The 27,813-nt window shown below is 33.0% G+C and overlaps 3 protein-coding genes across 3 annotated transcripts; all 3 read right to left on the bottom strand.

Moving 5' to 3' along the window:
• Positions 1-5: 5 nt before the first annotated feature.
• LOC143539895 (putative pectinesterase 53) lies at positions 6-4,994 on the bottom strand. The gene is made up of 5 exons (XM_077033080.1): positions 4,494-4,994; positions 3,089-3,278; positions 2,783-2,989; positions 1,672-1,907; positions 6-311 (listed from the first exon to the last, which is right to left on the bottom strand). The coding sequence occupies exons 1-5, from the start codon at positions 4,853-4,855 to the stop codon at positions 164-166; spliced, it is 1,143 nt and encodes a 380-aa protein (XP_076889195.1). The 5' UTR covers positions 4,856-4,994; the 3' UTR covers positions 6-163.
• Positions 4,995-13,352: 8,358 nt separating this feature from the next.
• LOC143539919 (mitogen-activated protein kinase kinase 6-like) lies at positions 13,353-17,482 on the bottom strand. The gene is made up of 8 exons (XM_077033110.1): positions 17,339-17,482; positions 15,833-15,917; positions 15,555-15,689; positions 14,627-14,851; positions 14,324-14,506; positions 13,952-14,175; positions 13,604-13,649; positions 13,353-13,506 (listed from the first exon to the last, which is right to left on the bottom strand). Exons 1-8 carry the CDS (start codon positions 17,410-17,412, stop codon positions 13,414-13,416), a joined length of 1,065 nt encoding a protein of 354 aa, XP_076889225.1. The 5' UTR covers positions 17,413-17,482; the 3' UTR covers positions 13,353-13,413.
• A 1,418-nt stretch (positions 17,483-18,900) lies between these two features.
• Positions 18,901-22,216, bottom strand: LOC143539920 (profilin-2). The gene is made up of 4 exons (XM_077033111.1): positions 22,015-22,216; positions 20,484-20,621; positions 19,869-20,012; positions 18,901-19,130 (listed from the first exon to the last, which is right to left on the bottom strand). The coding sequence occupies exons 1-3, from the start codon at positions 22,135-22,137 to the stop codon at positions 19,878-19,880; spliced, it is 396 nt and encodes a 131-aa protein (XP_076889226.1). The 5' UTR covers positions 22,138-22,216; the 3' UTR covers positions 18,901-19,130; positions 19,869-19,877.
• Positions 22,217-27,813: the final 5,597 nt, after the last annotated feature.

Here is a 27,813-nt window from a genome sequence, read left to right as displayed (position 1 = left end):
AACGTTGGAGGGTATGCGCATCATCCAAACCCTTTTGGATGAACTTTAGATATGTTAGAAGCTAGAAGATCTAACATCATAATCCACATAAGTATTGGTAGATTTGATGTTATTATTGGCTAAATATACACATCTAAATTTTTCGGCAATGATGATAAAACTGTTATAGCTTGATCCATTCAGAACCATCAATGAAGCTAAGTGAAAGAAAAGGCTTAGCTTCCTCATCAGTAAGTTCTCTTGACCATGACACTCTTCCTGCAAATGTTGCCCCTGGCCCACTACATTTGTATTGCCCATAATACACAGTCCTGCAGTTATTGTTATCATAAAGTTATTAGTTTTTAAAAATCATATTTAAATGAAAAATATATAGACAATAAAAAAAGTTTTATATGAGCTATAACTAGGGCTGACAAATTATAACACAAACCTGTTAACACAACACAAAATGACACGCAGTTAAACAAGTATGGGTTTGAGCTTAACTTATGTCATGTCTTAAACATGTCGACACATTTAACACACCTGTTAAATTTGTGCCCAAGCAAGCTAACACCTGTTAATGACCTATTTAAACCTGTTTTCATTTTGATTTTTATATACATAAAATATATCGCATATGCCTTACTATCTTACGCCTCAATCTTGGATTTCTAATTCACATATGTTAAGGATTCTGTGTTATTTATCATGTCCCTAAACAGGTCGTGTCATGTAACATGTTTTTAAACAGGTTTAGGTCCGTGTTTGGAAAAAATGACACCATTACTTGGTTATTATGTCGTGTTCATGTCTAGCATCACACATAACCGTATCTTATCATGTCATATCATATGAGACATGTTACACCAACCCTAGTTGTGGCCTATAAGTCTATAACCTCTAGCAAACACCCTTTACATATTTATTTCAGTAGTGCCACATACCTAAATCACAACCTATAAAAAAAATATTAAAAAAAAACAAGACAAAAAAATACAAAAGCCACCGTTTAGGACTTTCGTCCACCACATAGAACGCATACACAAAAAAGCAAGCAAACAAACAAACACACTCACCGCCCCTTCCATTACGCAATCACCACCCAACCCAATACACACACATACACAACCACAAACTCTGATAAAAAAGCAACCACTATAACTGGTCTAACCTTATAGGGTGCATTCCAATTATCACTTTTTATCAATGTTTTAAAAACAAATTTTTTATTCGTATTGGATTTGACTAAAAAATAGTATACCAAGTTGAATTGTTTACCTTGTAATTTTATATAACTGCAACTTAAACTCAAAAGTATATGATTTCATAATAAAGTATAATCTAAAAGTTAGTCCTTAATCCAAAAACAATACAAAAGCACTTGATTTTCAAAAAATAATCCAAAAGTTTATTTGTTTCGATGTTAATCACTAGGTTTAAAGTAATTTCTAAAATATATGGGCCGCAAAATATCAAAAATCTTTGGCTTAAAACTAGTTTGCCGGTTTAAACCGGTATTTTAGGGGGGAAAAAACTCCGTTGGTTCGATTTTCTAGCAAACCACCTAGAAATACAAGCTCAAAATACCAGTCTAATATGTGGAACTCGATATTACCGATTCAACTGGTTTTTAAAACACTGCTTTTTATAACAAAATAATATTAATGGTTAGAGATGGAAACTTACATTTCACGATTAGGGTCACCCCAATTGTACCATCCTTTAGGGATAATAATATTATCCATGTATGTGTAAGCAAACACTACCCGAGAAAACGGGCCCCACGCTCGTCCGAGGTACAATGCACCGGACCCCGTGACCTTACATCTTAAGAAAGAGAACCCTGTGTCCTCCAATAGACTACTTCGTCCTTGTGCGGTTAATGCACCTATTACTGGTGCTATTGCATGCACTTGACACCCCTGAACCAGTTGAAATCAACTCATTATAAAGGTACCGGTATCCACCGGGCTAGCCAAAATTTTTATTTATATAGCTATAGTGATTTTTATTTAATATAACAAATATATATGATTACATATTAAGTGTTGTCATTACTCGTTACAAAAATTCGGTATTTTAGGGTATCGGTACCATACCAGTAAGAAAAATTGATACCGAATTTATGAAAAAATAGTATCAATTATATCAGTATTGTTCGGGTTCGACAGTGTACTATTTAAAAAGGGGAGATATATTCTTGTACAATTTTTGGGACATGAAAAATCATAGTCATCAGTTCCTTAAAGCAAGGGATGGTTGGGTAATTTTTCATTTATAGAAATAAAGAGTTCTCTTAACAATAATTTATCTAGTTGACAATGACTTTAATTAGCTAAACACTCAAAAGTGAAAACCAATAATTTCAGCTTTAAACCAAATCAAGAAGTATTGTGCATTAAGACTTCTAAAATGTTTTGCCATCTTAATACATTGGAGAAGTGTTAACTCACAAACTCTAAGACAAAAGTAATATAAATCATGCTATATAACTTATATTATAAATATAAGTATAAGTATAAAAATAATAGTTATGTATGTATATAAATAAGATAATTAATAAATAATAAACAAGTTAAACCTGAATTTGACTCGCGCTTAAGAGTTATTTGACTCGGGCTTATGAGTAACTTATAACTTATAAGCACATGTAAGCCTAAAATGTTGTAATGTAAGTGTGAAATGAACATTTTCTTTCTGGGGCGTTGGGATTATTTTAACGTGTTTTTTTTTGGCAATGCATTGTGTACATTTTATAAGTTAATATTTAAAAAAGACGGATAAATATAAAACAAACCTCAAAAAGAGAGAGACCGTTGCCAAAAATGAAGTCAACAGACCCTTCAATGTAACACTCCTTGTAATAATGCCTACCCAATTGATCATAAAGCGTGTCTTGTGCGCCCAAAAATCGACACCCGACAAATGCTGCAGTGTCTGCTGATATCCTAAACGCCACCGCCTGCTTCCCTACCGCCCCTGGTGCTGGCACCGGTGTCGTGTTCTGCACGCATCACATACTTGTACATTAAACTAGTCATCTTTATTAGTTACTATAGTATGATGTACAAGTTTTCAATGCATGCACATATTTTTTTTTTACCTGAAATGTGATATTTTTGGCAATAAAATAGGGTGAATTGACTGCAAAAGTGGCTGACCCATATGTACCAATGGGTTGACCTTTGGCACCAATGGTTTGAGCCGTGTCACCCCATTGCACAATTGTTTTATCAGCACCTGCACCTTCTATGGTTATGAAAGACTTCAATGGAGGTATATTTACCTTTTCCCTATATACGAACAAAAAGTTAATTAAATATTAACTAAAGTTAATATATTATTTGTTTAAAGATAACCCAAAAACTTTACATCTTAAATATATTTAAAATATAAGAAAAAGTACATGAAGAATGTTTGACTAAATGTTTTGTAACCGGTTTCTAGGTATGCAAATATTCTCTTACAAAAGTACAAAATATATAAGTTGGTTTAGAGACCGAAGAATAAGTTTTTCTAATTGTAAAAAGTATATTGAAAGTCAGAGAAATTAATCTTTTTTTTTTCTTAAGAAAAATACCACATGTTCAATAAAAACTTTTAAACATAATAAAAGTGAATGACAACTTTTTTTGGGTCTTAAAAGTTCTAATGATTAATTTGATATGTAGCGATTAAGGTATATATTTGTATAAACTATTGTAAGTAAAAGTAAAAGGTAAAATGGTGTCGTAAAGATCACATCTCTCTTCTCGTCTCGTCTCGAGTTTATAGCAAATATTTTCTTCTAGAACAACGACATATATAAACTTTACTTCTAAGTTACATAAAGTAATCTAAATGTTCGGTATAAGAAGTGGGAGTGTTAGTTTTACATATTTACATAATATATTATATTGCTAATTACTTAACTAAAGCATATTTAGTAAAATATATACACGTGACACATTATAATTTTCATCAATCATTTAAATTATTCAAAATCTGGAAGATGAATGATGATAAAAAAAATAATCCAAGTAAAAAAGCACGTGTTAACAATATATGCCTGTCGTGATCTAAAAGTGTGTGTGGTAAAATTATATACGGATTTAAAATAAAGATTTAAAACCTTTTTATTTGTATATAATAATGTTATTTTGTCTTCATTCTTCATAGAACTTCTGCATGAATTACAAAATTCCCATGATAAAAAAAAAGAAAAAAAAAATACCATCTTTCATGTTTGTGTGTTGCTCAATATTCATCAAATCTTTATAATGCTATTAATGAAACTCTTGCCATATATTTATTAATAAAAATTTTGTAACTAATCAAGGTTTTAGTAGATATTAAGGTTAAAAAAAACTCATTAAATTCTTGATCAAAATTGTCCAAGAAAAATAAGCATTCAACCACACAATGTTAAGGTTATCCTATCTAGCTTCTTTGAATTCTGATCACAAGTCTCACAAACCTAAATTAAACAAAAACATCATGAAAACAAATAAATAAATAAACAAACTTACTTGTAAACTCCTGCATGGACTTTAATGACAACTCTAACAAGATTCACAAAGGGTATAGAATCAATAGCTTGTTGAATGCTAGTAAAGTCTCCGGTAGCTGGATTCCGGTCAACGGTGAGTGTATAAGATGGAAAGAGCTTGTTCTTGGCAGTGGAAAATAGGGAATGCTTTAAAGTTCCAACAAAATTGACCCATTTCATGAATTGTTGTTCTGAATATTGGGTTTGTGTCAAATTTACACCTAATTGCTTCCATGTGTTTCTTTTTGGTTTCAAGCCTTTGGTATGACAAAGTGTTTGTGTGGTGGCATCAAGAACAAGTAAAAGAATGAAAAGAGAGCAAATGTGTAAAAATTTGGCCATGAAATGAAAATGCAAGTGGAATAAACAAAGAGAGTAGAGAAGAATGTGTTAGGAGTACAATACAAATGGAATTTGGTTTGGGTTTGTGGTGAGGGTTTATGTGTGTATTTATTGAACTATGGATGTAATATAATAATCCCAAAAAGGTATAAGCATGTCGTCAAAATTATATATCTATATATATATATATACACACACACAGATTAGAAACCTGTGTAATGGGTTAGGAGCACCGGTACACAAATGTGTATAGATACCAATTACAATAATGAATCAACTCCAGAAAGTCGGTGCACTATTAAAATGAGTTAAACATCCTTATATACATGTGCATCAAAACTTGTTACAATTACAAATAAAATAAAAGTGGACGCATCACTGTAAAATGTAAAAGTTTAAACACCTTGTTTTATAAATGTACACTAAAAGTCACCACGAAAAAGAATCAAACATGGAAGGCGAGTGCATTGTGTTAATGAATTAGACACATAATTTTTATACATGTGTATATATAAAAACTTATTATCACAATGAATTAAAGCCTGGGATGTAGACACATGATTGTATTGAGGTAGACACACTGCTATTACAATTACATGAGTATCAAAACTTATCATACCAACAAATTATATGAAGTGGACACACTTTCGCCACCAAACCTTGCTTTAAAAAAAATAGTATTGCTAGACCTATATAAAAGCTAAAGAGCATGAAAATATGGATTTACATAATATATTTGAGATTAATAAAGCCTAGTGAAACCCTTTATAACCATGAATTTGGTGCAAATAATGATTAAACACGTTTTACTCATTTTCATATGAAAAGGTTTTCTTATATGATAATTCATTACATATATGTATACCCGGAGTGTGTCTTTATATGTGTAACATATAGGAAATCAGAAACATGATCATAAATATAACTTTATGTATTAATTAATAAATATACGTGCACTGAAAAAGCCAAATTTAATCATGATTTTTCTAATTTTGTAATGTTAAATTGTTTTAATAAGTTGCTAATGGGTGATTAAAGTTAAGAGAAGAGAATGCAGAATCACGGGTGTTACTACCACTGACATTTATGCAATCACAGGGGTGAATTTGAGGCCACTAGTACACATATTCATTATGCACTTTTTCCTTATTAACTTCCTTCATGCTACTGCCCGTGAACTCCCCCTTTTTGTGTTCTTGAAGAATATATTCTTTCAAAATCATGTGATCATATATCACTAAAAGAAAAAGCAATTATTTTTATTATAAGTTTTTAAGTAACATCTATATTAGGAACTTTGTGTAATCCTTGGGTATATAATTTTATGATATTATAAAAATAAAACATGATGGATTTGATATGTTATGTTAGCATGATACCGTCAGAGGTTGGGTGTCCGTGCGATGCGACAGAGAACATAGACACTTTACATATAAATAATATTATATGAAAATATCATACTTAAATTAAAGAGAATCAAATATTCGTTTTTATACGGTGTTTCTTATTTTTTTGAAAAAAAATATTAACCCGAGGAAGGGGTGGGGGTGTTAAAAGTCAACATGTTTAAAATGGTATTTTCGTTAATTTAAACGTTGTAATAACTTAATTTAAAAACTTATGTAAAATTATTTTTTGTTTTCTCGTATGTATTATGATAGAGTGTATCTGTAACATATATATAATTGTTGTGTACTTGATAGAGTGTATTTGTAACATATATATAACTGTTGTGTACTTTTGCGGCAACCGACTTATTTTATATTCAGAAAAACGATAGATTGATGAAATATCAGCCGTAGTTGTCTGGTTGGTAACTCTTTATGTGGTAGCATGTATCATTGTACACGAGCGAAACATCAACATCAAGCCAACATGTGAGGTTTATCGTCTCATTCTAATTCGTTTTCATAAGCTATTTGTCACAAGTGCGAATCTAGTTAAATGTTGCCAAATTTTATGAGTGTGTGCATATGCAAATTACAACCGATTTAGTATTTTGATATATGAGTTCAAATTTGTGTAAATATTAGAATATTAAGACATCTATAAAAACGATGTATTGCATCAATCTTTTCTTTTCTAAAAGACTTGTATCATTTACCTCTTAAATCACATTCCAACACACAAAAGACAATCTCTCTTTGGAATCACATGAACAAACCTTCACATGTGATGACCAAACAAAACAAGAAGAAATTTCCAAAGCATAAATCATAAAACAAGTGACACGTTCATTAACTGATTGCACTTTAAAGTTTGTCTTTTTCTATCTTAAATCCGTAATTAAATGTGCATGTTTTTATGTTATTTGTATATACATATATGGGATAGTCCTAGTATATATAACTAAACATTTAGTAAAGAAAAGTATTCCTCACAACTCATTAATTAAGATGTACAGGTGCGCCTTTGTATTCAAATTTGGTGTTATTTGAAATATAGGCTAGAAATAGTTTTTACTAAATTTAATCTGTAATTTCTGTGATTCTATATATAGAACAAAGTTTTTTTGAAACCAATATATATATTATTTTAGGAAAAAATAGTGAACGACTAATATGTAAAGTAATCACATGTGATTACTTTTATGTGCATGTGAATGTACTTATGCATCATCATTGTTCACATATGATTTACAATTAGTTCGCACAGATCTATTCTGATTAAGAGCTTCATCTACGGTTTAGGTAAGGAAACAACTCATGTCGTTCATGTACATTACACATGATCTTAAATCATTCATATCTTTGTTATTGTTACTGTGTTAATGTTATTTATCTGACTGACAATAACTTTAACGAACCAAACATATTGAAATTGATATACATTTTATACTTATTCGGAAAAACATGGGTCATGGTCAACATCAGGTTCTTCATGTTCCTCAAGATGCCTTCGACCGCACGGGAATATATTTATGATATATATCTTGTAAATCAATTGTATTTCAGTTATGATTCTACACATATCATGAGGGTGAGCCTTAAAACAACTGGTATGGTTGCTTCTTTGTAACCTTGAGGTCAGGGTTCAAGCCGTGGGAAATAGCCTCCCATACAAAGTTTAGGATAAGATTACGTACATCAGATTGCGACGCAATCTAGCTCCTCTTCAGACCATGAGCAAATTGGGGAGTTATGTCAATACACTGTGCACACCCTTATTATTATATACGTATCATAGACTATGTCAAACTGTGTCCTTATATATATCAAGGTTGTGAATAATATATAAATCAATTCTGATTGTATCTTTTATTTAGTTGTAACTCATCAAACTTAACACCGTGTAATAAAAGTACACATCAATAATCACAACCCTTAACTAAGTATAATATATATATATATATATATATATGAAATTAAGAACACAAAATCTAACAATATGCTATAACTTTGATTTTATATAAATAAAATATAACGACGTAACTATACATACTAGTACATGATCTAATACAAAACCAATTTTAAGAAACGAACTATAGAAACCACATAAAAAACATGTATATATAGTTACAAAAATAATACATAAGACAATTGTGTAATCATATCATCTATTTTTCTCTATTTCACTATAACTGATCAACATTATATATGAATGATTATTACATTTTGTTGTATATATGCACTTAAAATTAATTATGTATTAAACGTTTTTTTAATCAATTTGTTTGGTGCATTGATCATATAGTGCAACATATGACAAAAGAAGGCACTTGATAGATGACTCGGTATTTTCTGGAAAACTTTAAATGCAAAGATTCTAAAAACATACTTTATAAAAATTGAGAAATAACAAATTATATCACCAAACACACTCGTCTTGAAGTGCAAATGAGGCCAAAACCAGAATAAAGGTGGCAATTGTAGATCACCAATCTATTATAAATTAAAACAACCGGATAATTGTGTTATATATTCATGCATTTCTAATCATTTGTTAATCAACGAATTTAATATTATGCACCCTTTCGGTTCTTTCATTAAACAAATGTTAATGGGTTGTTAAATTTGATTTAAGTATTTTCTTATCTTAAGGGTCTTTGTTTTTAAGAAGAATCACAGATATATAATTTTAATGGTATGGTGCTTGTTGTTTACCCCTCCAAAAGTGAAGATACGAGTTTAAATATTTGTAAGTGCAAGGTTAGGTGATTTTAGTTGGAAATATTTGTTGTTCAAAAAACATATATATAAATTTATAATTTTATAATATATGTATGTTTAAGAAAAATAAATACTAACGGGTGGGTGTGGCCGCGATGATAGATTTCACTTTCTTTGTGTTTGTTTTGAACCAACATGCATTACAAATTTGAATTAATTATGAGATATTTCGATTTCTTTAAATTTCATATTCTTTTGATAAGTTAATAAGTTACAATTATAAATTTAGAAAAAATAGAATACAATAATTGCTTAAAGTACATTAGGTACAAGAATACATATCCAAGATCTCGAAATCACATCACAAAATCTCGAAATCGTCAATACATATCCAATTAATCACTGGTTCACCTAAATAACCAGTTTTGGATCGTTAATCGATCAATTTTTTTTACTTTTCTTCAAGAAAACCGTTTTTGAGCGTTTTAGACTACTCCCATTGGCAATCTCACAATCTCAATCTTACATTATAAAATTAATTTCTCTATCTCCAATCTACATAATTTAACTCATCCCAATCTTTTATACACATTCACAACCCATCCCAACTTAAAAAAAATATTTTTTTAACGAATGCCGTTTTTAATAAAATTTGTATCGGAATGTTCATAATTTTTTTTTAAGAAATATCGTTTATTTAATTATTTTTTTAGTTAGAATATTAAAAGTTAATTAAATAATTAAGTTATCGGGGGTTAGTTTGGATTGCAATCTAGGTTTGCTCCACCAACCTAGATTGCCAATCTAGATTGCATTATTTTCTTTTTTCAATTTCTATTTTAACTTTGGACACGCCAATCTCATTATGAGATTGCCAATGGGAATAGTCTTAGGTTTTTGGCTGAGCGTTTTAGTATTTTTGCCTTTGAGAGTTTTTGTTTTTTGCCTTTAAGCGTGTCACGTACCTATCGTACGTTAGGCAATTATTTTACAGTAACCTCACCCTATAAATCTAATTGGTTTAATTTCATTTTATATAACGAAGTCCAATTCTTAAAAAATATGGGCTGGTTAAAACTCAAAATTTTGGTATACCGACTCTAAGTCAAAAAATAATGGGCTGACTTGTTTTTGCTTGTAAAAGGATGCGCTATGTGGTAGGCCCGAAGCCCAACTTTACAATGACGAAATCAACATTTATTGGTATTATTTATCTATTAACATCGTCTATGTTTTAAGATCGATCTAACCATTCGGACTAGTTAGCCTACAAAACAATGCCACAAGAACGGTTCTAGTTTAATTAACATGCTCAAGTACAACATAATAGTATGAAGTGATATGAACTATGATGTGTATGACGTGAGTTGGATTAGACATTATGATCGGCCTCGTGTTTAAGTAGAGCCTGCCCATTAGGTCTTATCCTGTGTTCCCAGCACGGCTGCACATAATGTTTAATTTATAAAAACTAGGGGGATCCCCCCGCGTGTTGTGGCGAGAATTTGGTGCACAGGGGAATTAGATATGTGGACAAAATCATGTCTAAACAAATAAAAGTTACAAACATAAGGTTGTGTGTTACCCCTTCGGTACCAGTAATAAAAAAATACTGTAACATACCAAAAACGACTCTTATTGAGACGAAAAAAAACATAATATTAACGGGGTGTTTGGGATTCCTTATTTTACCTCATTGTAACTTTTTTAATAAGTTAATAAGTTACAACTCTGTAACTTATTAACTTATCCTCTCACAATAACTCAAAATTCCAAACATATAAGTGATAAGTTGCTTAAAATAAGTAATCCCAAACACCCCCTAAATTTTATTTCGTGTTGTTTTTTGGACTTTGATGGAAAGTGCCATTTTTTAATCGCATCAAAGCAATCGGCCACCTGTTTACTGCTGGTTCGACAGGGTCTCCTTACCGGAGTACAAATTCTCTTACAGTGCAAGGTGTGCAAATGTACTTTTGGGCAATCAATATTGAAGCAGAATTATCAAGTGAACTATTGTTTTTTTTCTTTTAAATTGGTGGAGTTTTAGACTTTACAACTTTTACATTCTTCATATTTGGTTGACTTAACTGGTAATATTAATATGTGTTACTTAAACTAATAGACATTTTAAACATATATAAATTGAAGATTAAGTACAAAAGTGAAAACGGAATTTGATGTAAGCAAATGTAAACTCGATTAAAACCGCTTTTGCGCAACAATTGTTTCCAAGATTGAACTCACTTCTCCAAGGGAAGAAACTAAACTACTCTTAGCTAGAGAAGATGAACAACTCTTCTTGCTTTTGACTATTGTGCTCTTGGGACTTAATGTTCGATTTTGACTTTTGCACTTTGACCTTCTTGATCTATGACTCTTCTTTGCAAGATCTTGAATGTTGTTCAAATTTGCAAGTGATCCAAATGACTCTGACTTTCCTTGATAGAAGTTTGACAAACCCCTCCTACATAAGTAACAAGTAACTTATTACAACTTGTGCATTTTAATATTTTATACAAATTGCATTACTAAAACCTTTAACCATTGTTTTCATAACCGGACCGGTCGTCGAACCGGCTGTCTTACTGGTTCACTGGTAGAATCGGATTTGAATACCGAATTATGCGATATATAATTAACTTAAAGTAAGATCTAACAATACCTTATTTTTTGTATGGATTACAATATTAATAAAAGTTTGAAACCTTAAAACAAATAAAATACCTAGTATGAAGTAGTATATAGATAAAAAAAAATATGATATTTTAAAAGGAAGTATTTTTTTTCTTTTATATCTAGTCCGGGTGGTTTAAATGAAAGCAGTTCAAACACACAACTAGACCAATTATGTATCCGGTTCCCGGTCCAACCGACCAATCAAGTCCTATTAGGCTATTATGAAAACACTACCATTATCAAACAATATCTTACTTGAGAGGAAGCTGAGCCATGAGTTCAGATAACTCATACAACGGACTGGACATCGAAGAAGAGGAGGAACACATAGATGACGTGGCATCATCGATCATATCAGAGGAACACAATGTATCTAAAGAATCAACCGATGATTCTTCGACAAAATCCGAGTCATATTCATCGGTAACAACAGTTTTAACATGAAACATAGCCATGGATTTGTTATATGATGATCAAGAAGAAATGAGTTAATGTATGTTTGGTGACGTAGGTGTTATGATCTTGTAAAGGTTATTGGGGACGTGGATATATATATACATGTACATATTATTGTGTGTGGGTTGGTGTGTGTGGGGTTGGGAAGGATAAGGTCCATGTAATTCTTTGAATACATCCATATCCGAGTCATCAAACATTCTAGTTTTGGATCTCAATATCATTCATCTCAACAACATTGTTCCCAAGCAAGGACACAAAATCACAAATTACTATAGATAATATTTTATATATGTATACACGTACACATACACATACACATACACATACATATTTTTCATCTGTTTTACATTTCTTCATTTAGATAGTATGATAAATAACTAAGGATGATTTACCTATATGGTATAGTAACGACATATGTAAATTGACGATTGTGTTACTTGTGTATGCATTTACAATAATACATTTTATGTATTTCACTTTATTTTCGATAATTCAAGATTATAATTATTCATGTTTCTTCTTTAATATTGAATTTCTTTTAATTATTGTCGTCTATGAAAGCTCTTAGCCCCATATGCTCTTAATATTGAATTTCTTTGTGAGTTTATAATTTAATTTTGTTTTAACCACTTTAGTTAATAAACAATACAAAAGTGAAAATAAGAAACAATGTTGATGCCAATAGGCAGACTTATTACATATTATAATTTAATTACATAGGAACCAATTGGAACCACACATTAGAAATGGATGATTAAACAACTTATTAAAAATAATTAATATTTTAGTGGACACGGATCCATCCTTGTGGCTGCCTAGTCAGCGTTTTTCAACGATGATTAATGTTCATTAAATAAATAGGTCCATTGGATGCTTTCAAGTTTCAACTTCAATAAAGTAACGTATGGAGTTGATTACACTAATGTTACATCAACATGTTTCATCAACTATCCTTCTCATTAACTTTAGTATATATATGTAAAATGACAATTTTATGCTATAAATTCTAGAAAAAAACATGGTGGCTTGGTTATCAACGAAGTTGACGACATAGATAGTTAGTGTTAGGCGTACGTGTTTGAGTTTTTTTCGGATTTGAAATAAACACTTCATAATTAACAAATGTTCACAACAAAGTAAACAAATAAAATAAGCATGGAAATCAAACACGTAAAATTGTCATTTGAAAATTTTGCACACATAGGTGTAACTAAAGTGAAATACTACAAGTGTGTACTTTATGGAACAAGAAAAGGCTAAAAATACATATATAGGGGACGCATAATAATACGAATATCATTACAAAATTATTCATTTAGAATAATTTATAGGGGGTTCCAAGCAACTTACCAGAATTCTAAGATCAATATCTTTGTCCTCGAATTTCTTGATGAACGGATGACTCTACAAATACGATCAAAAGTAAGAACTTGGGTTAGTTGTAAAAAGAAAAATAAAACGTCAGTAACAAAAAGTTGTAATAAGTGATTATAGTACGAACCAGAAGATCTAGAGCCGATGCCCTGTCTTTAGGATCTTTTTGTATGCTACATGTATACACACACATAAGATTGTAAGAACATGCATATCGACAACAAACCAAATAATTTGGGTAACCAAATATTCACTGCCTCCAAAATAATTTACCCCGAATAAAAATATAATAATTTTAGAAAATAGTGTGATCATGCACACCATAAACTATTTACAAAATTCAAAGAATGCGTAAAACCCAGTGCAAACAAGTTTGCACCGTATCCAACCAATCAGTTCTTCGGTATTAATTGGCCAGCTAAGAATGTTGTTTTAATAACAAAATCATAATCTGTAGAATGGTGTTTAAACTTACCATGCAGACACAAATGAGCAGAATTCAGGTGAAAATTGATCTGGTGGTGCAGTTGGTGGTGGCTTTGAGACAATCGCATCTAAGAGCTCATAAAAAGTTGGCCAACTTTGTTGATCTTCAGATTGTATAAACGGAAATCGTCCAATAGCACACTCAAGAATCACCAGGCCCAAACTCCATATATCACTTTTATAATCATAAGTCTTTCCACTGATTCTTTCAGGCTTAAAAAGTGACAAGAAAAAAGATCAAGCCCCATTGATAATATTCTTGATTGTTCTTATATTATCATAACAGGATTTAGAAGCAGTATTTAAACAGCTTTATCTAGCACTTCAAAAGAAAAACAACAAAAAAAATGTGTCTACTTACCGACATATAATTATATGTTCCAACAAATGTATCTCGTTGACCCATAGAGCTTGCAAGCATTGCACTTACACCAAAATCTGTAATCTTTATTTCCCCCTTTTGGTTTACAAGCAAGTTAGATGGCTTTATGTCCCTGTGAATTACATGTCTGTCATGGTGCAAATACACAAGACCTTGCAATACCTGTGATAAACATTATTATTAGCTATGGCATACTTTGCACCTATGGTTATGATGATCATATACCAATCTCTTTTAAGTGAGAGAAGAAACCAATAAACATGTTGTATATAATGGACAAACCTGTTTGCAGACAACTGCAAGATATGGTTCAAGAATTGTTGTGAGTTGTCTAATCACGTCTGCCAAAGATCCGCGGTCCATATATTCAAAAACCAGAGAGATTGCTCCGTTGTGGTAGAAAGAATGGTAACAAACAACAATATTAGGGCATTGAGAAGCTTGATTTATTTTTAGTTCTTGCACAATTTGCTTACGGATTTCCTCTTGTATATTCATCTGGATTACCTGTGATCACAATCAATATGATTATGAGTTTTTTAATGTATATTCATTGTTACACTGAAAACTTATATATTGACATCAGTTGAATGTCAAGTATAGAATAGTTGATACTTGATATTAAATGCCAAGAATCATTATTCACAATAGCATACAAGTTATAAAATAAGAATACGTTTTTTTTTGTAAAACAATGTACTGTACTAGTGTTATATAAAAAAACAGGAGCAGACAATTATATGATTGATAATTTGCTTTTGATGAGCTTCTAACTTTCATTATTTAAGATTTATCTACCTTCCTCTCCTTATCATATCACCTAAACAATGTGTTAACTTGTGTACATGTGTTGCTTATATTCTTCTCTCTTTTAAATTTCACCTCATTTTTGTAATTACATCAGAAATATATATGTTGAGTATATAGATGCATTTACATCCTATTAGTCAAACTAAGTCAATAACATTAAACATACAAGTGTGAAAGAAGTAATGTGGTTCATTATACTCGGAAAGAGTTAATATGTCAAACATTAACGTTACCGTCAAACTGACCAAGTTACTTTATTGCATATTCTTTATCCTAGTAATTGGTGTGTTGTGGTTGTTTGTGAAATAGGGAATGTTTTGGTGTGCTTTTTCAAAGTTAGATAATATGGCACTTAAAACTAGTGATAGACTGATATTTAGTAGTTCAGATTTATCCTGACCTTCAAAGCAAACAATCTCCCAATCCATTTATGTCTGACCAGTTGAACAACACCTCCACTTCCTTTTCCAATAACTTTAATGGTCTCAAGATCTTCCAAAGAAAATTGCAGATCAATGTCCTTGGAATCAGATGGCTGATCAAGTAGCAAACACAAATAAGCCATATTCAAAATACAAATTGAAGCAGATCAAAATTCACAAATAAAATATGTGATCTGGTTTACTAGCAGATCACACCAAAATTTTCAATCCTCTATAAGAACTGAAGGAAACCTACACTATTCTCCTTATCCTCCGATGCGAGTCTTAATCCTTTCAGATTTAAAAGCAAATCACCATCATGAAATGTTCCACTTGCTGTCCTGCAAATCCACAATAATCTTCATATACTACAAAAATTCGGTTATTTTTCTGGTTTTAACCGACACGAAACGATATATATTCAGTTCAATTAGACATTGGTTCAGATTTCGGTTACGGATAAAGACATTTTCAAATCCGAATTACTGATTCCAAACCGAATATCCGATATCCGAACCGATATACAGATGTATTGAACTAAAAAAATTCTACAAATAAGCTCAAATTCACACCAATAACAAATTAATAATTTCACATGATCTGAACAGCACATTTGGGAACTCAACCGACAACATAATTGTCACTTAAGTTAAATCAATAAACGAGATACCAGAGAGGCAGAGACTGTAAATTAGAGCAAAATCTCTTCAATTAAAGTTAAAGTTTCACATAACCACATTCACACAAAATAAGCTCAAATTCACACCAATAACAACTTCATATGATCCAAACCGCACGATCATAAACTAAACAGTCTATTAGGTTAAATCGCAATAAGCGATACCAGAGACTGTATATTAGGCAAAATCTCTTCAATTAGGGGTTCAAATAACTACATTCACACAAAATAAGCTCAAATTCACACCAATAACAATTTCACATTATCCGAACAGCACAATTACGAATCAAATCGCCAACACAGCCGTCTATAAGGTTAAACCAATAAATGAGATACCACATACTGTAAATTAGAGCAAAATCTCTTCAATTAGGGTTTCACATAACTACATTCACACAAAATAAGCTCAAATTCACATAATCCAAACCGCACAATTACGAACTAAACCAACAACATAACCATCTATAGTTACATATATCATATATGACTTTAATATATGAATCCTAAAACAGTTATACTTTCATTTAATAACATAGTAAACTCTAACTTCGAAAGTTTATCAACCATTTGAACTGATGTAAACAATATTTACATTCACAAATTACATGTAGAGGACAATTCAGTGATTTCCATATATATGTTTTCATTCAGTAGTATGGCCCTTTAATTTTATTTTTCTTAGTAGTTGGAAAATTTCTGATGAATCATATATGAAATACAAACCTCTCATCAACTTCAGATTAATCGTGAATCTGATGTATATCTATCTAGTAAATGGGTCGAGGGTTTGAACAAGGGTCGGACCCTTGAAACCCTTTTACCCTTTAAGGTGAAATTTAAATACCCTTTACCCGACCCATATTATTTATTCGGGTCTAATTAAGGGTTTTAAGAGTCGGGTAACTGGGTTTCAAGGGTCCGACCCTTATCTTGCTCACCCCTAGCTACAAATAATCCAGATCTTATAATAATAAACTACTTGATAACAGATACGTAACAATATTAACATAATTTAGATACGAAGCTCACTAATTAGAGATTAACGAAAACTATTTAAAAAAAAAAGATTGTGTGTGAACGTACAAGAAGCTGGTAATTGGGGCTTTTTGAGCAGGTACGGCTAGCTTGAGCTGCTTCAATGGCTTCATGCCTTTCATCGTTGCAGATTGATTCGTTAGGGTTTTGTTAGCACAGTGTTTGTGAAACGGTGAGAGAATGGAGATTGGAGCGTGTAATAATAATAATAATAATAATATAAACAAAGTTTGAATAAAACGGACCGCCAAAACTCATATGTGCTATACAGTAGTAGTACTAGTAGCTACTTGAGCCGTTGCATTTTGACTTTTGAGAACACGATTCGGTTTGGTTCGGTTTTGAGCTTTGACTGGAATTGACATGCTTGGTTATTGAAGTTTCTTAGCTGATTGGTGGAGGACGGTTATTCGGTTTGGTTATATGGTTTCCAAGGGCGAAGTTTGTATTGTCGGATCCATCACGTTCTTTGTTTGGTGGTGTAAATTTATATGTTTTTGTATGGAAATTTTTAAACATAGTGTAAGTTTACCTGTTTTTGTCTGAAAATTTTGAGCTAGACCCCCCTGTTTATATAAGTTTAATACGTGTTGAGTTGTGCCACTTTCATCCAAGCTTCGTCACTGATGGTTTTGGTTGTTTTGATTCGGTTCAACAATGATACATTACTTGAAAAATCAAATAATTATTAATTTGTTTACATCTAGTGCCATCTTCATTTCAAGAAATAGGGAAAAGGAAAAAGGGTATAGCAAATAGAAAAAACTATATTTATGATTGTGTTAGAATCTTCTACAAGCCTCCAGCTCAACATTGCATGTCAGATTTCAACCATGTCCTAGAAAAATTTTCTCCACCACACTAAATCTCCGCAAATCCAATTTAAAACACATTGAAGTTGTATATCTATTTGTTTGTGAGAGTGGTGGTCCACCCTTCCTTGCGCTCATAGTCTACAGCCCCAAACCAAGCTCAAGGACTTTTGCTCCACAACGCAAGTCTTCTCTTGTACAGCCATACATCACATCATTCAGACCTTGGGTTCCGGTGCACATTGACAATACTCTTATTAAGGTGAAAATACTTTTATTTCTATGTTCAATTTATATTTTAATAAAAGGATAATGAGTTTCATGTTTTTTTTGAATGATAAAAACGTTGTAGACTTATTAACATGAACAAAAGAGATAAACAAGAAATGATCCAATAGCTTCATATAATGGTCCATGGCAATGCTTTGATTTGTTTAGCATGTCAACTAGACACGAAGATAATATAAGTTTCCACCTAAATGTTTGCAAGAGTACAAACAAGCCAAGTTACTTGTATGAACTACTTGTAATTAGCTCACTGAAAGCTCAAACAAAAGCTAGTATAAACGAGCTCAAGTCCGAGTTCAAGCTTAGTTATCGAGCTCAACTAAACTTAGTTATTAGACTCGTCTCATTTACACCCTTATTTGCAACCAATAATAATAAAAGATGGGACACCAAGAAGTTACCGACATGACGGATCATCTAACCTTCCACTCGGTACTCGTTTAGAGGAGAGGTACCAACCCAATTGTTGTAATTTGACCATTTGGAAACCAAAACATGAAACAAAAAGGCTACACAAGCAAAGGTGTTATATTAATATGAGATAACCCAAAACATTGAAAATATTAATTAAAATACCACTCCATAGACAACACAAAAAGTAACTAAACATGTATCCCACTTCCATCACACTTGGTCATGAATACATGGGCAAGTTTGACCAATTCAAATATTGTTCATCAAGCATCAACCACTTGGATTACAACTCCAGCAGCTTTAATATCTAGTACAGTATCACTTGCCTGCAAATCATTCCCACTTTTCAGTTAATCATGATAACAAATAAAGGTTAAGTTAACGTACAAATTAAATTAACGTGTTATTCCGTAACATATATTACACTACTTGATTCGTACAGTTAGCACATTAAGTTAATTTGTATATAATCTAAACCCAACAAATAAAAGGGGTTTGGGAATTGGACTGCTTTTTGAGATTGTTATCTACTTATTGTGTTTTGAAACAGATATTCACTTAAATGCAAAGTTTAATAAGCAAACCCAAACACCCCCTAGTATATAGAGATGTACTCTAAGTTAGGTTGAGTTTAGAAAAAGCTATATAATTGCAATAAATTAATTAGAATGCAATTTCTGTAAAAACAATAATTTAAGAGTTTATATGTATCAAAGACAACATAAAGCCCCTATTAACCCTTTTCATAAATAAATGGGGCAAACTTGAACTTTTATCGATACAAAAATAAAAGAAAAAAGATATTGAAAGGGACAAAGATGTAAAAAAAGCAAATTAAAAACCTTGTAACCATTTAGTGTGTTGAAATATGGTTTTTTATCCTAGAGGTTGTTTGCGTTAAAAACAAATTTTAGGCAATTCTCGCTCGTTTTAGTTTAAGCTATTTTAATTTGACACATTATGACCCAAATCAAAAGGGACACGACTTAACAGGCCAAAACTACCATCTTTGTCAATTGTCAATATGAAACGGAAAAAAATAACTGAAAGGGACGGTTACATACAAGAGTAAATTAGAAACCCTGTTCGAGGAGATAGTCACCAAGCCTTTCAACAATCATGTTGCATTGGCCAGGAGCCATTGGTTCATCATAGATACCAATGATCAAGGACATTGTTGTCTTTTTAATAGTAACACCTCCTGGTCCCTGTACATAACCAGTAAATCATTGATTAAAAATATATAAGCAAATGTCAAACTTAAAACAACATATCTATTATAATTGCTATTTCAAACTTATGATCCTACTTGAGCTTATGATTATCTAATTATTTGATGAGTCAAAAAATCAATTTGATATAAGCAGCAAGAAAATTGATTATCAAAGGGTCCCGCAAATTACTTATATACCCTTGTTATATCAAGTACTTCCGTACATAATAATAACTAAGCCTATTGATCCATGTGTTAACAGAAGCAGAGCCTCAATAAAATCTTTCACTTAATATATTAAATATTTGATTTACAATTATTAGAAAAAAAAATCTTACTACACTGATAAAAATGTTTTTTTGTTTGTATACATAATTGAAAAACATCTAAACACCTCCTAAAACCATCTTGTTTGTACTTTATAATATTATAAGTTAGCCAATCAACAAAAATGTGAACTCGTTACCTTCTTCCCTCGAATCACAGCCCCTGCCTCGCCTTGAATAACCATGTACTTGGTCCCCCCAAGGTATAAACCAGTTGGTGCAAGTGAGCCAGGTTCATTGAAATCATTCATGATAGCAGTTATTTCCTCTGGCTTGACCTGAAGTGTTAGCCAATAAAGATCAATGTTATTTTCTATTGTCAAGAAGCAATAACACAAAACTTTCCTTTAAACTTTCTTTAATAAAATGTTAAGATAATTTATCCAACAGGTTTCTTTTTTCATTATAAACAATAAGTAGCTTAATCCATCCACAGACTAGACAAATTGAGAATATAAACTGAATAGTATCTACTATATGTTATAGATCATATTGCAATGAAAGTCATACTTCAATTTCACTAATTTAGCAATCATTTATTAAAGTCCACCTTCAAAAGCATTCGGAAAGAGTGAACTGACACATTATTCAGAATGCACTTCAAGACAGAACCCAAAGTAGAGTTGTAATCAATTCCCTAATATAACTTTCCGCTGTGGGCGACATAGGGGCGGTATGGGCGGCAAACACCGCCGAGGGACGGTATAGGGGTTGGGCGGTATGGTGAAAACGGGGGTATGGGAGGGGGGGCATGTGTTTTTCTCTCTCTCCCTCTCTCACAAACACATACACATATATACACACACACACATGCATATAACATGGTAAGGAGGCTTTAAACCACAGTGGGGTGTTATGGAGAAGGCCTTCGAAGCCCTGTTTCCTACGTGGCGATGAGGTGGAGGGGCTTCGTTGATGAACGTCTCATTTAGGGGTGTTCAACGAATCGAATTATTCAAATTTAAAGTTGGATCAGAATTTAAAATTCAATTCGAGTTTGTAATTTGAATTCAAGTCAAATTCAGCCAAAATATTGTTTACTTCTAATTTCAAAAGCTATTGCAAAAAAATAAAAAAAAAAAGTTTATAAAAAATAGACCATTCTAAATACTGAAAGTGGTAACATATCCGATTATATATTCATAAAAATTGACAAAAATATTATGACTTAAAAACCATAATAACATTAAATTTCTAGTATTTGGAACTTAAAAAGCTTCTAAAATATTTTTAATAAACATTTGTGTATATAATTTATATATAACAAAAATAAATAATAAAATACAATACTTGAGATCGAAATCATAAATTCGTATTCGATTGCTAAAATAAAACCGAACCAAATTCGAACGGTGGATTTTGAATTCAGTTCAAATCGAATTTCAAATTCTTCGAGCCCGATTCGAATTCATCATTTCATACATCTCCCTAGTTGCCGCTATTTACCACCAAAATAATTCCAAAAAAATTAGACCAAAACTCAAAATAATCAAAACCTCAGCATCCTTAAACCCTAACACCAGATCAAAATCAAGTGCATGCAGCAGCATAAGAACAATTTCACCCTAACAAATCAACTAACATCAATCGAATCAATTCGCCGATTCAAGTCAGATCTAAACAAATACAAATACAAAACAAACAAAAATGAAATTATTAAAACCAGTGAACCTGAGGGAAGGTGGGTGACTGTGCCCAAACAGTGCCGTCGTGACCGATAATAGCGGCGGCAGAGAGATGATTGCCTTCGATCTCACACAGCAAGTGGTCATCAACATAAGCTTGCCACGACATCTTCTTCTTCTTCTACTTCCAAATATTAATTAATTAATTAGTTTCTGCGTGTGTGCTTTGAGTTGGAGAATGAATTGAAAGAGGAGAAGGTGAATGAATATTATTATCATTATTATATATAGCGTGGAAACCACGAAGACAACAAACAGTATGACGTGTTGGTGTCTCAATTATTCGCTAGCTAGTCCTAGTTGGTAGTAGTCATGGCCCCCATGTACATTGTCACAATTGTCCCTAGCGTCTTCAAGCTCACGCCTTGTACACCAAGCTTTTTTACCCTTAACATGCTTTGTGTTTTTTTTTGTTTAATATCATTTGGATTAGGGGATTAGGGGTGAGCAGAAAATCGAATTAACCGAAAATATCAAACCGAAGCATTAACCGAGGGTTAATATATTTATTTTTTTGAAAAACCGAATTTTCAGTTTTGGTTCGGTTTTCCATTTTTAAAAAAACCGAACCGATTAATGGTGATGAAGATTATGAAGACTGGGATTAAACTTTGAAGATGAACAAGATGATGAATAAAGATTAGAACTAAACTTTTTAGTGTTTTTTTGGTTTAGAGCTTTGTTAAATTTTAAACTTTATTACTCTAACAACTTTGTATTCGTATAGTTCCATTTAACATGCGTCTAATTTTGTTTTGTGTCCAATACACCCTTAGAACTTAAAATTATCATCTTCATTTTTTAAATTTTTTGCAATGTCTACACATAATTGAAATAAACCGACTATAACCGAACCAAAATCGAAAATAACTGAAAAACCCAAAACCGAACGGTTTGTATATTCAAAAACCGATGACTTCGGTTTTGGTTTTGCCTAAAAACCGAACCGAACCGAACCGTGCACTGCCATAATTTGGACTTCTATGTATTAATTTCACACTGCATAGCTGAGAGATCGATCCAAGCTTTGACGAGTTTAAGGTACTAGACGAGATCGAGTTGAGCTTAGGCTCATTAATGTTTTTTCAAGATATAAAAATAATTAAAAGTATTTATATATAATTTAATAAATAAAAACAAGTCAAGGTCGAGTTTGAAAGAACAACTTACGAATCAAACTCGAAGTCTAAATTTTTTTGTGTTTTGAAAAGTGTGATTATTGTTTAGAAAATTTTATTTGTATCAATCAATCAATCATACCCAGTGAAGTTTCATCAACAGCAAAGCTATAAGTAGGGTCTGGGGAGGGTGGGAGGTAGGCATACCGTACCTCTCTCCAAAAGGATAAAAAGGTGGCTTTCAGAGAGACCCTCAGCTCTAAAGTACACATGTTTATTTGTAAATTCACATATTTACTCTTTAAAAGGTTTTTAAATTGGATTAATGTATCAATTAAAATGTTCTTGGTACACCCATATGGTGAAATTTACGTGCTTTTAAATTTCATGATTATTGCCTTATATAAATACTTAAATGAAAGAAATAGTTTCTAAAATAATATAATATGTTGATTGATCATATGCTAACTGAGAATTCAAATGGAGTTAAATGTAATTGAGAACAATAAAAGGAGATTTTCATTTAGAGCACAACGAGTGAAAGTCCAAAACTTAAAAGATTTGATCCATAGTTTTGGTAAACATAAATAAATGACAAATGCTCAATAAATGATTTTTATCACCCTTTTCAATTCACTTGTAAGTTGTATATTGTCCAAAAATCTCAATGGCTACATCAAACACCTGCTCTCTTGCCATCTCCACTTTGGTGAGATGGTAAAGGCTTAGGCCTTTGGGTGAGAGGTCCAGGGTTCGATCCCTGGCAATGGTGATTTATTGTAAATAGTAGGAGGCAATCTTAAACATTTAAAAAAAAAACACCTGCTCTTGCCTTTTTGCTAAAAATTCGTATAAATCAATATCGAGCAGCTTTCATACCAAAACTCGATATATTTTAGTTGTTATAACTTATAACTGTTGGTCAAGACAAGTGTTCTAATTTTATTAAAGTTACATTACATATTACATATTGACTTTTTTTTATTAAATTGTAGCTTTTATAAGTTATATCTTGATAGAAATATCTTTAGAGAAAAATATTCAATAATATGTAAAATTCTTTTTTATATATAAACGTGTCACTGTCTATAATATATGAATGAAAACATAAAAATCTTATGTGTCGCGATGTGGTCGCTCCCCATTTTTTTGGAATCATCAGATTTGCTTGATTTTTAAATGGAGACTTCTAATGCATTTGACCCGAATTTATGGGTATGGGTCTTACCAAACCCAGATATTCCTTAAACGGGTTATAACATCTCATTAAATAAAAAATTATCCTTACCAAATTATTGATGTAAAAATCCTATAAAATAGAATATACTAAAAATTAGTATCTTATTTATTTTAATATATATATATATATATATAATTTAAATTAAAAAACCAATTTTACAGTTAAAAAAATAAACGATTCTCGGGTCTCATCAAACCATAAGTATATTATTAACTTTCATAAATATTATTTATAATTAAAAAGCCAATTTTATAGTAAAATAAATAAACGGGTTTGGGTCTCATCAAAATCATATAACTTTTAAATCGAATTATAACATATCATTTATTTGTGAAACAATTTATCACCAAACCATAAGTATATTATTAACTTTCATACAATAAAAAAATATAAACTCAAAAAATAAATAAATATTAGAACAAATAATATAAAACAACCCCGTAATACGGTGGATAAAAACTGATGATAACATATACTTTGTGTTGATTGTAATTGACCATTCTTTCTTTTTTCAATAAATCAAGAGTGGGGATTTAAGGTCCCGTTACTTTGTAAAGGATGGATTTGAGTTATTTGACTGGCATAATCAACACCAAAAATATTCCCCGCAATTTTTTTTTATCAGCATGATAAATAAAAAAAATTGATAATATTAAAACCATAATATATATCTTTTTAGTTTTTAAAAAAATATATATGTTTCATTTAATTTCTTTTATAATGAAAGGCTTTCTGCCCATACATAGTTGACGAAAAAAATGTCACCACATATTATGAATTGGATGATACCTTTCCTCATCATTGTTTTGCAAATGCTCACCACTCCATGGTGGGGGTGGGGGTGGGGGTGGGGGTGGGGGTGGGGGTGGGGGTTTCTTTTAAAGAAAGACATCAAATTAGGTGTACATATGCATAAAGCAATAATATGAATTAACAATTTCTATTCACGACTATTTTCAAGATTTTGTCTATAAATAAATAAGTAGCTAACATGGATGTGAAAGTATTATCATTGGATACTTATTTTGCATGTTAATATTACACACTCAATATGTAACATCTTAGGTAAACGTCATATGATTATGTATAGTTTTGGCTACTGAAGAGGTAGGTCCCAGCAGAGCCCAGTTGGACCCGCAAGACTCACCTTGAAGAGGGACGTCTGCGCAGAAACTAACTGGATCCGCAGGATCAACCATGCTCAGAGACATGACGTCCTTACGCGCAGTACGCAAGCTGTTCCCGCAGGAAATGCCACCCAATGGTGAAGGACTCTGCCTGTTCCCGCAGTTGCGGATACAAGCCATCAGGGAAGGCCACCCGCGCAGCAAGGCTACACGCACAAGGCACTTAGCTCTCAATCACTCAGTGTCACCTGAAGGAATGAGCAAAGCCGGGAACAATCCCGCACAAGGGCGGGAGGGGGAATACTCCCGCCCAAATAAGCCAGTCCGTACGATACGGGAAGATCTTCTGTACTGTACCTGACGAGGTATGGGCAAAAGATCTGACTAAAGATACGACAGCTTATTGACAACAGTATGGCGAGCAGCATGCTCCTGTACTGTATGTCACTATTAGCCGCTGCCTACTCACCAACTCCTGTCATACCACGTGCATAGCCGGCAGTTGGTGGAAAAGGAATAGTACACAGCAGGCCTGGTCACTATCAGCCGCTGCCTACCCACCAACTACCAGCAGAGCACGTGCGTAGGCCACTGTTGGTGGAACAGGAATACTATTGCAGCCGGCCACACCTCCTTGGAAACCTACCTTCGGCTGTAAATACCACAAATGGTATGATCATCTTATCTTAACACATTACCATCATATCACAACATATCTTATCATATTATACCTGATATCTGCTCTAGCAATCTCTTAATATACATTTATATTTAAAGAGCAATCTAGTCTGATTCTCAAGCCGGAGGGTGGTCACAAGGAGGAACCCCCCCCCCTTCTCAGTGACAAGCTCACGGTGTCTGTTTTGCAGGTTATCAGAAGAACCATCTTTACCGGGTCTAACCCCTCGTGGGAAACATCTATCTAACCCCCAGGTTACCCGTAATCTGCCCGGGGTCCGGTTAGTGTTTCTTCATTGGCGCCATCCGTGCATAAAGCTAGAACTTCATTTCTTTTCAGTTTTTTCAAACTTCTGGAAAGATGGTTAAAGAAACTCCGGTAACCACAACCCCAGCTACTGGGGGGAATACCGGCTACACAGTCTTTACAAACACTACCCCGGTTACCCAAGCCGGGGCAAGTGAAGTAAATTTTACGAACACTACCCCAGTTACCCAAGCTGGGGCAAGTGCAGTAAATAATCGCTCACTGGGAATCACCGATACCCAGTTAGAGAAACGAACAAGACTCCCCCGCCAAACACTCGATGAAGTTAAGGCATGGGCGGAGGCACGTCAGAAGGAATTCCAAGCTGAGTTGGACGAACGCTTGCGTTCCGTCCAACAGGCTGACGAATTCGAAGAATACTTGGACGATGACTCGGAGGAATCCGACTCCGACGCGAACCCTCGCCAAAGGGCAAAAGGGAAGCGTAAGGAAACGGACTCCCAACCGAGAAGGCATTTTGGAGAAGCCTTCAAACCAAAAAACACAGGTGGAAGTCCACGTGACTTCTCCAAAACATTCAGACCAAACGTTGCAAATGCGGGAACGTCCAAATTTGCAAGGGACATTGCAGAAGCAATCGCCCCAAAAAGTGCCAAACAGATGTCCAACATCGGCACATATGATGGTATATCTGACCCAGATGATCATTTGAACAGATTCATAGCGGGGGCAACCGTCAGTAGTTGGACGGAACCTACGTGGTGTTACATGTTCCAAATGACGCTTGTCGGGGCTGCTAGAGCGTGGTTCGATCGTCTACCGGTCAACCACATCTACGACTGGGCAGACTTCCAACAGAAGTTTAGCCAACACTTCAGCCAGCAAAGAAAGTATACCGAGGAGCAATGGACAATTCTCAAATGCATTCGAGAGGAAGATGAATCTTTGCTAGACTTCATCACTCGCTTCAACTCGAAGAAGCTAAGTCTGGGTAACATTAGCGAGGATCTTGTTCGCGCTGCTTTTATTCAGGGCGCGAACGACCCAGAGCTCATCCGCACCTTAACGGGTAAAGATGGCATGCCATCCACATGGGATGCCATCATGACAGCAGCTAAACGCTTTGCGGAAACGGAGAAGCAACTGGGTAGAGATCTCCCACAGAGCACAAACCTCTACACCCAGAAAACAAGAGAAGACAACGTCCTTACCGCCCGATTAAACAAAAAGCGGAAGCTAGGCATTTGGCAGTCAAGGGTAAACTTTGACACCTCATCCGGCTTGCAGCATCGGTTAGGCGGAAGGGATAACGTACAGTCAAACAAGAACTCCAGATGGACGCCGCTCACCAAAA

Source organism: Bidens hawaiensis, unplaced genomic scaffold (genome assembly GCF_021521415.1).
Source record: "Bidens hawaiensis isolate Kalapana, Puna unplaced genomic scaffold, B.hawaiensis_p1.1 tig00012085_1, whole genome shotgun sequence".
NCBI classification, from domain to species: domain Eukaryota; kingdom Viridiplantae; phylum Streptophyta; class Magnoliopsida; order Asterales; family Asteraceae; genus Bidens; species Bidens hawaiensis.
Note: the sequence above shows the minus strand (reverse complement) of the source record. Positions and strands in the feature narration are given on the sequence as shown.